General features: G+C 26.5%; 1 protein-coding gene across 1 annotated transcript in view; it reads left to right on the forward strand.

Moving 5' to 3' along the window:
* Positions 1-16377, forward strand: part of LOC129615331 (vinculin) — a 31735-nt gene that overhangs the window by 8798 nt on the left and 6560 nt on the right. The window contains exon 2 of the mRNA XM_055530475.1: positions 3048-3160. Coding sequence (XP_055386450.1) covers positions 3048-3160 — 113 coding nt within the window. The remainder of the gene's footprint in view (positions 1-3047; positions 3161-16377) is intronic.

A 16377-nucleotide genomic window follows, 5' to 3' on the forward strand; every position in this document is an offset into this window, starting at 1 on the left:
CTATTTTCATAAACAAATATATGTATATAAAGAATAACTTACGTATTCGAGCACAAATCCAATATTTTTTACATTTAGATTTCGTGTTGTATAATTAACAACTTACCCCACAATATTATTTTTGAAAAATTGAATTAATTCAATTTCGTGTAGTAATTGGCATACATAGATTTCTAAAATAATTCAACAAATTGCATGTGCATACCTTACTCAATAATATTGTATACAGTCATAAGCGTAATTGTTCAAAACTTAATTAAGTTTATTATCATTATATACAATTCTTTAGTAGTAAATGCAAAATCCGTTTTTAAAAATTATTTTATAGAAAAATGTACTAAATGTAAATTGGTACAAAGCTTTTCTTTGCGATGTTGTAATTCATATAATATTGGCAAGTTGTGTTGTTACGTTATTAATATGTTCGGTGAACATCCTTAAAATTTCAAAAAAAAATTTTGTAGAAAATTTAATCACCATTTAGTCACAATACTTTTTGTTTGTATTGTACAATGTCTAATAAAATTCAACATAAAACATTGAATATAAATCAATCAATTTTAACGTAAATCAAATAAAAATAATTTACATGCCCTGTATATTTTCAACAGCAAACACGTGTTATTCTATACTTCCTTTAAAGGGTTTGGCATTTTCTTTTTCAATGTTTAAAATGAAAGCATATTCCAATTAAGTTTTTCATCACGTTTCTATTGCAATAACCTATCAGAAATACGTACTAATAATAAATACATGTTAATCAGTCATAATTTGAAATTTCGAAATTTAAAATAGTACGCTACGGGTTTCGATTTTTAAACTTACATATTATATTGAATACAATGGGTTATACTAACTTATACTACATGCATAAGTTTCTTAACTGTCTGATCGATGTGCAGATAATAAAAAGAATATTAAAAAATTTTAGCACTTATAATGTTTTCTGTTTTTTTACCGACCGCATTGTGTATATAATAGGTAGGTTATGTGATGGCAACCAATTTTGCATATCGAGTTTTCGGTGGGAACGCACTTTTCCATGGTAGAGAAATGTAAATAAACTATTTTTAGCAATCTGACGGTCTGAACTTGACATACACGCTTTTGGGATATATCAGGCCTCGGGAACTGTACTTTTTAGCGGGCCTTTTTTGCATTTTTGATCATTATGAAGAAAATATTCAACCGATTTACTTGAAATTTCAAATGTAAGTTTCGCTCGATCGTCCGCGGAACCTTCTCACTTTTGGAAGAAATCAAGTATCAGCAACTGAACGTTTACTACGGGCCATTATTTACATTATTACATTATTATATGTATACATTTTTGCGTATATAAATTGAAATAAGCAACCGATTTCATTGAAATTTAATATTTTAATTCTTCTAAAATATCTACGGAACGAACTGATGGAATTTCTTGAAATTTGATATTTGAGTTCTGGTTGTTACCGAAACTAACTGGCGAGCATTTCAGGGAATTCGGGTAGCACAAGGCGAAACTTTACTAAGAACTAAATTTACATTTTTCTATGTTAACTATAAGCTTACTAATGCCCTAACAATTGGAACGGAGTATTTAACATTCATTTTTATGATATTCTGTAACACTTTCACTTAACTAGACAATACAGATTGCGGTCGGTAATGTGCTGATCACAACAGATTTTTTTGTTTTTAATTTTTGATACAAAATTCACTGTCCAAGAAATTGCATATTAATGTGTATCAACATATCTTATAAAACAATAAATTTGTTGAATAAAAAGTGAATTTTTAATTTGTAACAATGATTTAATTTGACAAATGTGAATTTATGCTTGTTTCATATAAGATTTAACACAATTTATACATCAATCGCAATTGGATATTTCCAAAAAAATTTTAATAACTATATCGTAGAATAATATCGTAGAATAATAATACCAACACATTGACGTTTGTTTTTCTTATTCTCAAATAATAAATTCATATACAACCTGGGAAAAATTGATGGATTAAATTAAAATATTAACAGTCTAATTCTGTATTTCTTGTTACTTATTTCTTGATTCTTGTTCTTCCAAATGGGCAGAAAATAGCAAGAAGAATAATTTTTCTTTTATGTGTCTCGCTTTTGCCAAAAAACATCAAAACTTAAATCCCCATTTATTCACTTTTGTTTTGAGCATTAAAATTATAAGTTTATTCGATAATTTTAGTTGTAAAAATGGAAAGTGTTATACTAAATGGCATGTCTTTAATTTTTAAACGTTTTGAGAAATTAAAAAAGAAAATGCTTACATTTTTTGCATCAATATTGAGTATTCAAAGTGCTTAAAAATAAAGTGCATACAAAATGCACATAAAATGTTTTTGCTGCTTATACTCCCTTAATCAAGCTCACTTAATTGTTAAAGTAAATTTTCTATTTCATCGTTGCATTTTGTATCATGAAAAGTTTACATATAAGTATATAAGTACGTGTGTATGTTTATACGTTATGTTAATTTTTTCCTCTAGTAGTTTTTATATTTTTAGTTTTTTCCGTTTTTGTTTTGTATTTAACCAACCCTAATGTATCCTTTTTTTGTTTGATTTTTTTTTCATACAGGATTCAAGATACACATTTTCTCGTATTGTCATTGTGATCAAAGGAATCAATTCGCAAATCATTTGATAAGGATTTACCACCACCAAAATCATAAAAATAAAAAAATATAAAAAATTATGTTGTGCTAAAACTGTGCATATTTTTTTTTTTAATTCGAATACAAACAAAAACTTTTTTTTTCAAACTTACTTCAAATTAAATTACCGTTTTGTAAATTTTTTTCCAATAACATTTTTTATTTTAATTTTGATTGTATCTTTTTTATATTACGAAACCATAAATTTACATACATATGTATACGTACACTTAAAAAATTCAAGAAACATAAAATATTTTTACATCACATTTTTTATACAAGCACAAAATTATATTTTTTTACACAAAATATTTATAAAATAAAATTGACCGGAAAGTATTAATAAAGAAAAATTAAAAATAATTTTTATATAAGATCGAATATTTGAAGCTGATTTTTTTGGAGAGAGGCATTTAAGAAGATTCTTCAAAATGCCTGTTTTTCACACCAAGACAATCGAAAGTATTTTAGATCCAGTAGCTCAACAGGTAAGCATATAATATACTTAATAACATTTTAAATGAAATATTCTTAATTGATCTGTTTTTTGTTTTTAAAATTTTTAGATTCATATTTGGCAAGTTTCTTTTTTTTATTTCGGTTCACATTTGAATTTATATTTTACGAGTAGTATGCATATACATACATACGTACACCAAACAATAATGCGCATATTATTAAAAAGATTGGGATTAAAGCATTATTTCTTATTTTGAACAAGTGAAAATAATGTTCAAAAAAAAAGTTTTTGTAAAATGCTATTTACATACTTATACAACAAAAAATAAGATTAAAGACAAATAATCGTTGAATTCGATAGCTAAATAATTAATAAATACAGTAAAATCTTTATACATTTTCACCTATATATCGAGATCGCTTTCATAATCTTATCAGAATTTTACATTCCTTGAACTTAATTCCGTTTTCTCGTAGAAAAATGAGTTTTTAATGAGTATTAAAAACCGCATTAAACTCCGTAGTTCATATGTTGACCACTGTTTTCCACACTATGAACATAATATGTGTATAATGATTAATAATAAAACGCTTGTTAAAATACACTTTGCATATACATATATGTATAGGCGAGAGAAAACACGTAAATGCTTCAAGACAAAAAGGCAATCACTTAAATCACTTAAATACTTTGAGAAAATTTTTAGTATGAAAACAAAATTTTTCTTTCTATACATGCGAATTAACTCTTTACGGCGATCATTTTCATTCCGCCCTTGAGTGATCATGTAGATTCTATATCTGGTATTTATATTTTTATACCCGTACGAACGTATGTTCGAAGGGTATGCTAATTTTCTAGAAAATTAAACCATTTTGAAAACTCTACGAAATGTGCAAATCCTTGACTTCCAAAACATACTGTTTACTAGAAAAATTGGATTCCTCAAATTTTCAGTTGTTCCTCAGATGATCTTTTTATGTTCTTACTATACTCAGACTTAACTAAGTATATATGCTCAGTTTTTCCAAATTTGTTTAACTATAATTAAGGAGGTTCTTCCCTTGCTTCTTCCCGTTCCCACAATTCTAATTCTGAATAATCCCGTTCCCTTATTAAAATTCTCAAATTGTATACTGAATTTTTCACAACTTAAATTGTTCAAATAAATGTTTTTTTATCTTGATTTTAAAATATGCTTTTTTTTATCTTAATTTTATCTTCGATGCCATTCGAATTAATTGTTGTTCAATTGAAAAAACATTTATTTGTTAATCATATTCTTTGATAAGACAAGAAATGAATAGCAATAATTCTGAGTCTCTGAAATGGCAATAAGTAGTTACATAGTATGTAAATGTTATTAATCAACATTTAATTTTATTATAATTATTTGCTAACCATTTGCTTGTATTCATTACTTTTTGTTAATTATACAAATGAACCATTAGAATTCTTCAAATTCTTAATAAAAAATTGAAACATTTTCAATTTTAAGTTATAAAATTTTATACTTAATAATTCATTAATCATTATTATAAATTTTAGTATTCAACGACTATATGCAAATATTTTCAAAATACATGCTTAATTTGAAATGTTGTTTCATGCATAGCATTTTTATAATAGGTAATTAATTAAAAAGCATTTTAATAAACAGTAACAACTTTAAAACAAAACTATTTTTCTACTCGAATCATCAGAAAATTAATTAAGATTTACTTTAATGGTTGATAATAGTGTAAAAATTCGTAATCGTCGTAAGAAATTATATTTTAACAAATTAAATTTATATTAATTATAAAAATGGAAGTAATTTCCTCTTTCATTCGAGTATTGTGACTCATTTGAGTCTTTTTCAAAATAAAATCAATTAATCATTACATTTGAAATAAAAATGTTTACAATTTGACGTTTTATGTATACATTAATGTTATATTCTACAACATTCATTATTTTATAATTAATGACGTGATAGCATTTTGTTAACATAGTCAATTTAAAAATAGTCAATCAAAAATTGTGTACATATTAAATTTTATAACGTTCTCATTCTGATAGATAAGCTGCTAATATCTACCCAAATAATTATTATACAAAGTGTCCGAGACTTGATGATACTCCCGAAGAAAGTCGTAAAAGTAGAAATAATTTTTATATAACATAAACATATTTCGATACTTCCTATAGTTAAACGCGCTAAAATCATTTCAATTATATTGACAAAATAAAACTAAAAGGGATATAATGTATAACAATGTTATATATATAAAATTGTTATACATTATATAAATATATAAATAGCTCTTCTGACAATAGTTTTTTTTGCTTTTCTATAATATAGCTGAATAGAAAACAAGTAAAAACGTTTCAGTCGGTATAAACCGATTGAATTATACCCTGCACCTTTTGTTATTGTGTAGCAATTACACGAACCCGTGAAATCATTCTATAGAAACTTCAAGGATATGTCTGACCTATAATTGGACATCCGACTGCCAAGTTTCATGAATCTGACTTTATTATTTTTGCAAATATTTAAAATAAGCTTTTGGAGTTGTATGGCAAGTACCCGAACCTGTCAAGCAATTGCACTAAAACTTCACAAATATATCTGATCTACAATCGGACACGCAACTGCCAAGGTTCATGAATCTGACTTTATTATTTTTCCAAATATTTAAAATTAACTTCTGTAGTTGTATGGCAAGTACCCGAACCTGTCAAGCAATTCCTCTAAAACTTCAGAAATATATTTGACCTATAATTGGACACATGACTGCCAAGTTTCATGAATCTGACTTTATTATTTTGCCGAATATAAAAAATTTGCTGTTGGAGTTGTATGGCAGCCACCCGAACCGGTGCAGCTATCCCATTATAATTTTTAGAGCATGTGTAGAATATAATTGGACATATGTATACAAAATTTTATATTTATAGCTTTATTAGTTTTCGAAATATTTAAAATAAACTCTTTGAGTTGTACGGCAGCTACCCGAGCCCGTTGTCTGAATTAGTCCAATTACAATAGGGTTCGTCCTTGGCACAAAAGAAAAAACTTGTGAAAGTTTGGTGTCGATAGCATTATTCGTTTTTGAGTTATCGTACGATCGGACGGACGGACGGACGGACGGACGGACGGACGGACGGACGGACGGACGGACGGACATGTCTAAATCGACGCAGAATTTTACGCTGAGCAAGAATATATATATATGTCCATACCGCAGATGACTCCTTCAAGTAGTTACAAACTCCATACCCTTATACGAACTCCATACAAAGTTAATATACCCTTCACGAAGTGCAGGGTATAAAAATATAGCTGAATAAAAAATGTTTTGATTGACACAAGTTTATCGGTATTTAAATAAAAACATTACCAAATGAGATTTTTTTTATTCAAGCTATGTAAATAATTTCTTTTCATAAATAAATCAAAAATATAACTTATTTCTAAAACCTTCTTAAATTGTATCCAAAATAAAAATAAGGGGTAGGAAATATATTCGTGTGAAAATTAGTTATGTGGTTATCGTTATTTTGGTTACAGTTTATGTCGGTTCTCTTTATAAATACCTAACTTTAGATAAAATTTAGAGTTATGGAGCCTAAAAGTTTTCTGAAAACTGTACCCAATCTAAAGCTTATGAAATTCCCCTTAAATTAATCGAGTCTCCAATTCCCTGTTTAAAATATGGAGTATGCATATGTGTTTTGAAACAAAATAGAATTTGCAAAGGTAAAATGTTTATGGTACACAAAAAAAGATCGATAAAAGATGTAATTCTCTTTTAATTTTTATTTCACTATTATATCACTACACATTTTTAAATTTCAATATTAAGGGTCTGATTGCCTATCTAGCTTTTTTACTCGGCAAGTGGGAAGGAATTATCATATATTTGTATATTGTAATTTTCGAGTGAGAAGAATTATTCGGTATTGCATATCTCGTTTTTTTCTAAATTGTATTTAGATTTGTATTATTAAAATTTATTTAGATTTGTATGCAACAGATTTTTGGAAAAGTACCGTTACTGGACAATTTGCTGATATAGAATATTACATATTTTTAGGTAATGTCATGTAATAATTTTTATTTCATAGAGCCACGAAGAAACTTTTTGCTAAAGAGACTCTTTTATTCTCTAACAATGTCTGTCAGACTATTATCATGCTTGATAAATCTTTTCTATATTCTAACAAAATGTTAACGATATTTTACATAATTTTACATTCTGCTGATAATCATACATTCTTTGATTATCATTAAAAACATTTCCAAATATATGGTTTTCTTAGAATTGCGCCTCGATTTTGTTAAATAACTTTAATTTGCGTGTCAATTCTGTTTAATTTGTGTAAACCCAAACAAGAAAAAAATATTTTTTTATGTTTAATTAATAAAAATTAAAAAAAAAATAATCAATGACCTATTCTATTAGCTTTATAACAAACGAAAATTATTGGAGAACTAAAGTCACACCTAAATAGAAATTAAAATCGAAAAAACTTTAATATTTTGCTGAACCCATTGTTATAGGATATCCGTTCAAAAAACATAATTCTTTTATAGTAAATTTTGCCCGATAATGAAATTACGAACAGTTAAAAGTTAACAATATTCTATCTTTCTGTTAAACACTATTTTAAATAACTTATTGAATTATTGAAAGATATTCTACAAATACCTTTTTTTTGTGTTCATACCGTTTGTATAATACAATTTTGTCAACCCATTAAGGATTTTAAAATTCAATAGATTATTGAAACTATTTATATTTAACATTATAAATGGTGACCAAATATTATAATGACACAAAAAACGTATTCGTACACTTTCGGATATATTCAAGAATTAGAATACAGCAATCCCTCTCTTAAAGTCGCTTTTGGAACAGACTATATACGACTTTAAATGAAATGAGTCAAAACCAGGTTCATACCGAATTTTTATATGAGATGCATTAACTCCACAATATTTGAGTTTTTATAAAAAAAAAACATCTTATAGTGGTTTAAAGGAGTTAAAGTGAGGAGATGGTATTAAAAATTTCAGAGACGTATATTGAATTTTTGTATACCGATGCGATTTCAGGAATTTTGTAAAAGGAAAGAACATGACTGAAGGTTAGATTTGAGACGACTATGAAAATTTGAAATATTAGCACAGACAATCTATGCAATCATACAAATATTTTATCTCCACCCACACCTGAGTAAAAGGGAAAAACAAATTTAATGCGATTTTCAAAAAGAAAAATTAAAAAATTTATATGAAATTTTCTTAATTTACTTTTTTGTTCTACTTACATATTTACTTCTTTTATACATACATATACACATATCTAGAAGCATTTATAAAAAGCTATTTGTTCTTTGGCATTAAAAATGACGTTGCGATTCGATTTAATTAGCGATTTGTTTTTATTTTAGATTTTTGTATAATTTTCACATTAGCTTAACTAAAAAAAGAGAAACAGAAAAAAAAAAACACAAGACAACAAAAGATCAAATGTTTATGGCAAAAATCGATTCGACACAGTGTGATTATGGTGTCATCATCTTTATTTTTTGGCACTTATTAAAACATTTTTGAATTAATTTGTTTTTAATACACAAACGTTATGTACGTTTTTTTATATTAGATGAGTGCATAGTATAAGCATTTAGTAAAGGAAAACAAGCGTCACTTATCCAAAAATCAGTTGCTATAAGCAAAATCGTCATCGTTTATAGATGAAATTGGAAAGGGGAAGGAAAAAAGTATTAGTAGTATTAACCTAATACTAATATGTGAAATGTTATAAATTAAAAACTAAACAACCAAAGCCAAACGTGTACAACTACTGTATGTCGAGTTAAGCTTCGTCTTACTTATATTCGCACAAAAAACCGACGAATGTAAGTTAATTTCACGCAACATACATGCTACTGACTTATAAATCCCATATCCCTCATTATGACGCGAAACAGGGATTCCTAGTAACTTAAGCTCGACCAATCTCAAGTTATTGGGATTCCCCCTTTAAGAAATTCGATCCAATAAAACCGACAGAACCACATTATTCACAACAAGCTGAAAAATGACAACTATATCAGGAATGACGGAGCAATCCAAAAGTTGAAATCTATCCTCATAAGTGCACAATATAAATGACTAATCCGCACTACGAAGAGTAAAACAAGAGAAACGCCTGCACACAACCTCAACAAGATTATATCTACATTGCGACTGCATATGTTTAATGGAGCTTAAAAAATAATGCTTGATCATTAAGTTTATAATATGCTGTAAGCACATTCTAATCATATTTCCAAAACTGGATCTAACAAAATTGTTCATTAAAGTATTAAATATTAGTATTGTAGATTCTGATTAAATCCATTTTTTGAAAAATTTTAAACTAGTGTATTAAAAGCTCTTAGTTTTTTTTTAAATATGACAATTTTAAATATATTAATAACAAGTTTTGTACAATATTACAATATTGAAACTTTTTATCATCGTTAAATTCAATAGTGAGTATTGAATAATAACGTTTAATTTTTGACAAAAAAGCGTCTTTAGTTAATTATAAAGAGTTACAAAAAATCGTATTCAAGTCACAAAAAAGCTTTATGTTCAAGAGCACTTACAGTTGTAACTTAGTGTTTTGAATTCTACAATATCAACTGCAATAAACACTTCCAAGTCCATACTTCGACAAAAAAAAATTGAAAAAACAATTTACAAATTGGTAGGTTTTAAACTTAATTTTATTGGTTTAATAAAATTTTATATATATGCATACATTCATAAGCACTTGCATGCTAGTCAATAAATTCCTTAAATCTTTTCCACTTCTAGTAAACCACTTAACTTGAATTTCACAACCTCATAAATTTTTTATTATAAATATTTCAATAAATTTTAAAAAGAACCGATGATAAAGAAATTTCATAAATTTACATTCAATTAAATTTATTCTTTTGTACAATAAAAGTTACACCCACTTGTCACTAATGCTTAAAATGCATTTTCTTCCAAATTAAAATTAATGAACGTCTTCCATATTATATGTTTGTACAAAAGTGGTTACATACATTTGAACGTGCATATAAAAACAACTTTTTTATTAATTTATTTATAAATTTTTGTTTAAATATAAATTCCAAGAATTTTTCAATTCAAAATATTTTTTTATGGAATTAAATTTAGATCTCGATTTTCAATAGTGTACATCCATACATGCATATATACATATATGTACATATAAATACACACATATAGGTTCATAATTTATTCCCATTTCAGAATGCAACACGAATACTCGTATTGCATATAGATAGAAAACCCTTTTCATAATATAAGATTTGATACTGGGCTACTACATTTAGTTGCGTACAGAATGCATTATTTAGTTGTGTTGCAGTTCGAAGGAGAATTGAACATACAGTACAATACAGCCGATTAAAAAATTTTAAATTAAAAATATTATTATAAGTATAACAAAATAAAAATATTTTTAATCATTCTAAAAAGATGACTGTAACTAATATTTGGAATTTGTAACTCTTATTTTCCATGTAACATATGTATAAGGATTAAGATAATGTAACCATAAATTTGACAAATTTTATTAAAAATAGGGTGTCAGTTAATTTTTGACATGTCACATTGCATTTTATTTCTGAAATGTAAAGATTTCTTTCTTAAATTTTTGCCAAATTTTCCTTATTGATATTATAATATTATCACGAAAAGATCTCATTTTAAATATCATTAAGCTTCTATTTATTTTTGATAGAATAATGCTCAATTCCTAAAAAAAACCTATTAAAAAGTTTTAACAAGAAACGCGAAAGTTAATGTTTTCACTTTCGAAAGCCGATTACTAGAATTAAATTTGAAGCTTAACTTTGTCAGCCGAAAATAAAACTAGTCACATTGTTTTTAATCACATTGTCTAGTGTTTATTTTTCCTCATTTGTTTCACGCACTGCACATTACACATCTTGAATGCTTATAATCTGGTTACAATTATCAAAACTATTTGATCGAGTGTTTAATTAACTTAAAATTTATCATTTGATAATTTTTTATCCGCGACGGTACTTACAACAAATTTTAAAAATTTTTATTCTTATTGAACTTCAATTACAAGAATCGGGATAATTTTGCTACTCAAAAAATTCGTCTAACAAATGATTTGTCCCTGTTTCTTTGTATAGCACTGTATATCTAAATAAATAGGCAGGCATATTTACATAATACACTATTACAAATATTACACAACTATGTAATGTGAAGCTACATATATATTTCACTCATTTTAAAAATTTTAAAGATTCATCTGCTTTAAAAATCAATTTTTACTTATGACCTAAATTTTTGTTTAAAAAAAAATTTTTTTTCGACAGCATTCTGAAAATTTAAAAGTCTTGTGTGTATATGGAGTCAGTAATACATAATGTATATAATATATTTTATTGATTTAAATTAAGAACAAACAATATCTATAAGTATGTTAAGTATATATTTAGTACTTACACAGGTATATTAATTACCATATTGAATATAAATGATCATATTCACAAAGAAAAACGAACCCTATAATAAAAATTGGTACCCAAACTCAAAGTTTTCATATATATTTCTCAACTTCAATTCGAGCAAATTTGATCTTTGAAAATGAATTGAAATAATTCGCAGAATATACTAATTGAAGAAAATCTGCAATTTGAATAAACAGTTCAATAATTGATTAAGTGTAACAATAAGGTTCCAACAGTTGTTAAAAAAAAATATTGCGGAAAAATAGTCTCTTCTATATAGTCAACTAATTTTTATAATTTCTATATCTAAAAGGTAATCTAAAGCGTAAACAATCTTTAGGCAGACAATATTCTGTATTGTAGACAGTTTAACCGTTCCAAAATATGTATATAGTGTTCATTAACAACGCAAAGAAAACCAATTAATGCATTCAAAAAATTCTGAATGCTTTTTGTAAGCTTTTACGAAATGCAATAAGTTCTATCAATATGCAATAGTTAATATTTAAATTGACATAGCGTTGATTTTTGATTGTTTGCGCTGACTTTGGTGTACAAAATCGGCAATAGGCAGGAGATTTTAAGTGTAGGATATATGCGCAAGTATGTCCTATATGTTACAATCCAAAATTTTAATATTTCGCACTACATATATTATTAATGCAACTACCTACCGGATGGATATTTTTATAAAACTCTTAAAATTTGAACAAATGATCAGAAAACGAAATCGGTTTTTTGACTGACTGTACGTTCTAATTGTACAGTCAGTCAAAAAAGTTTTTCATACACTTTGAATGTTTTACTTTCAAGTTCCAGAAAATCCATTTTTTTAAATAATTTTTAAAAATAAATTTAAGCAATCGTTTTTTTGGATGTTAACAAAAAAGTTTATGTCAAATTAAAAAATGTTTACGAAATAGAGAAATCCCCGCATTATACAGAATTTTAAGCAGAATTCTTGATCAAAAAAGTTTTCATACAGTCGTGGTATTTCAATAATTCAGAGGATTCTGAGTTGTCAAAAAAATTTTTTCTTTTATTAATATTCAAAAAACATTCTATTATTGTATTACTGGTGTATTTTTGTTTTTTTTTGGTAAAATTATTGTTGTAAAAAAGTATGGCATGCGTAATTTAATTGTAAAGGTACATTCGGAGCAAACGTCTCTACGAGAAAAAAATGAAATGGTCGTTCCAATTGTTTTCAAGTAACACGATTATTTTCTTATGATTATGCCGCATTTATATGTAAATACATACTTATACATTGTAATCATACAGACATATTTCAAAGTATAAAAAGAAGTTGCCTCATTTATAATTTATTATTTTGCATTTTACTACCACATTTATCTACACAATTATTTACAAATAAATTTTTCTTTCATGGACTAGATTAGTTGCAGAAGAAAATTTTATGCATTTTTTCCAAAATTATTCTTTACACATTTGTAAATTTTGTACTTTAAAAGCAGAAAAAATGTATTACGACATAAGTATATTATGTATATGGTACATATGCACTTGTATTATAACTCTTAATATTCCGCCATTTATTTTTTACAGATATATAAACACATGTGTATTAGAAAGTATTTACATATTGCCGTTTAAGTACATGTGAAAATTATAATGTTTATAATATTCTGTACACAAAAGTTAAGGATGGCCAATTGGACGCTTATTTTTTTTCGGGTCTCACTTTCAAAAAATTTTGGGAAATCTCAATATTTCTTTCGATTTTAAAATTTTACGAGAAAAAATAGAGTTGACCTAGTCAACTCTGTGATACCCGTACGAATTTGTTATCCTATGTGCGAATATAAATGTCATAACTGACTATGGGACAGACTACGACTTTAAGTTTTCGTATTACCATATTAATTTATGCAAAATTTCAGTACTGTGTTTTTCAAAATACTGTGTGTGCCAAACTACTATTGAAGTTGTATGGCAGCTACCAAAAAGAGCCAAGAAATTTTAACGAATTTTATCAAGCACTTCGTTCGGCCCTACTAATATATTCCCTTGTGTGAAATATCAATATTACAGCTTTTATAGTTTTTTAGATATAGCAAAATAGTCTTTGAAGTTGTGCGACAACTACCAGAAGAAGCCAAGTAATTTCAACGACTTTTATCAGACACATTGGCCCTACGAATATATTCACTGTTGTGAAATTCCAATACCATAGCTTTTATAGTTTCTGAGATAAAGCCAAATAACTTTTGAAGTTGTATGGCAGCAACTCGAACCGGTACCCCGATCATGTCCAATTTAAATAAGGTTCTGGCACTTACTACAATAAATCATTTGTGAAAATGTGGTGAATTTAGCTCAATTAGTTTTTGAGTCATCGCTGGGACGGACCTACGGACGGATAGACAGACAGGCAAAGCTAAATCAACTCAGAATTCGTACGGGTATAAATATGTACGAGTATATGTAAAAGATAAATGGAAAAATTAGAAACATTGAAATTCAATTTTTTTTTGCATTGAAATCTGCTATAGTCACAAATTAATATACGGCTTATTGAATTGTGAGAAAAATAATATTTTCCAAATCATTTTAAGTTCAGTAACAAGCTTTTTATGTTCACACAGAAATACGTCCTATCCGTTTTTTATGTTTGTTTTTTTCACAATGTCCATACTTTCGTTTTGGTTACTTTAAGTACATATTTGACCTTAAAGCAATCAAAACGATAATAATGTATTTATATTGACTATGTACATTATGACTCATAATCTACATGGTAAACTTATGCATTGTGTATTTTTCCACTTACTCTTTCACTTGCATTTTTATTTTTGATCAGATGTATAATATGTACGTTAACATATGTTCCTACCTTCAGCAAATAAAAATAATTTTTTGTGATTGAATTTTTATTCTATTTGATGCTATTATACACAGAAGAAAATTGTATATGATCCAATAGTTCTACTTAATTTCTCTTCTTATTCAAGAGAGCTAATTGAAAAAATGCCAAAAAGTTGTTTATTGTTATATTTTGAAATTTTGCCTTATTTATAAACAAAGAAACTACAACAATTAATTACAAAGTTTAGTTTCGTGTGTTGAAATCCCTTCCATTTTATAATTCTCACAACTTCAATTAAATTTTTTGTTGTAATATTACTTGTAATATTACAAGTACATGTAATATTGTGCATTATACTTAATTTTACTTGTAATATTGTGGAATGTTTCGTTTCTAAAAATCCTTACACATCAGCTGTTTAGATTTTTTATATTTATAGTACAACCATAATGATTTCCTGGTATAAGAAATTGATAAAGAAACAAAAGAAAAATTTTAATTATTTTAAAAATTATAATTTCACTATTATGAGATTCAAAAACTTTGATTTAATAATGTGTATGTCTCATATGTACACCAATTTCATTCGAATGTGAATGCACCAGAACTAATTTTTTTAGAGCACTTGTATAACAATTTTCTATATAGTGAAAATAAAATACAAAGTTCGTTTACCCAAATATAAGGCTCGGACAATACTTGCTTTTCCACTGTCTACCTTTATACATATACATATAATGGAATTTCGTAAATATGTATTTTAAAATTCGTAATGTAAATTTTGAATTTATTATAATGTACTTTGTATCATACATACAACATTTATATGTCTGGCCAATGCATTTCTGTTTTACTAACGAGGATCCGTTTTTCTGACTCATATTGTTTGACTTTATTTACATATTTGTACTAGAATTTTTTGTATTTTCAATAAAATTTATAATTTTGATTTTAGTCATAAGATCATTTAAATTCCTTAATGAAAATGCTTACATTCATCTTTCACTTCTCTAAAAAATATGGCTTCTAAAAGCCCTTAAAATGCCACTTGTTGAGAATTTATTTTATCAAAATCCCAAACTACTTCTAAACTCTCCAAAAACGGAGAAATAGCAACTATAGTCTTCTATTGAGAAAAGGCATAATATTCAATATTATAGTGATATAATGGCCGTTGGAACTGATAGTTATTTTTTTTTTCAAAATTTTAATATAATTGTTATTTTAAACCGAAAGTTTTGAAACTCCAAGATTTTAACACTTTGAAGAAATTAACAAAGAATTTATTTGGTCACAATAAATTTTTTCCACATATATGTATATACATAGGTCTTCTAGGTTATTGCCTCCTAAGATTTTTATTTTCGGCTTCATGTTTTTTCCGAAACTGTGGCAGCTTTTCTAAGTTTGCATAAAAACAAAAAAAAAACTTGCGGTAAATCAAAATCGTTGTGATCAAAATTTCATTTAAAAGATAATTATGTAGTTTAATTATCTGACGAATCAAATAATTTATTATGTTATGGCTTTTGTTAACATCCTAAAAGTATGCAATAATTTCTTATTTTTTCATAATACGTATGTAAATATTTTTTTGATATATTATAGCTATGTACTTATGTATGCAACTAAGAATATTTTTTAAGTAAATTTTTTTTTAAAGAAAGCATTTTCACTTGTTCGAGGGAAATCTGAAACTTTACAAAGCATTGCTTTGACCTGAAATCTTTGATGAAAGTATGATTCGGCTCTGATAAGTAAATCAGATTTCCTTATAATAATTTTTATCAATATGCATTAGTTAACATTTAAATTGACACAGAGGTGATTTTTAATTTTTTGCGCTGACTTTGATGTACAAAATCGGCAAT

This window comes from Condylostylus longicornis, unplaced genomic scaffold (assembly GCF_029603195.1).
Source record: "Condylostylus longicornis isolate FDR11 unplaced genomic scaffold, ASM2960319v2 ptg000135l, whole genome shotgun sequence".
Lineage (NCBI taxonomy): Eukaryota > Metazoa > Arthropoda > Insecta > Diptera > Dolichopodidae > Condylostylus > Condylostylus longicornis.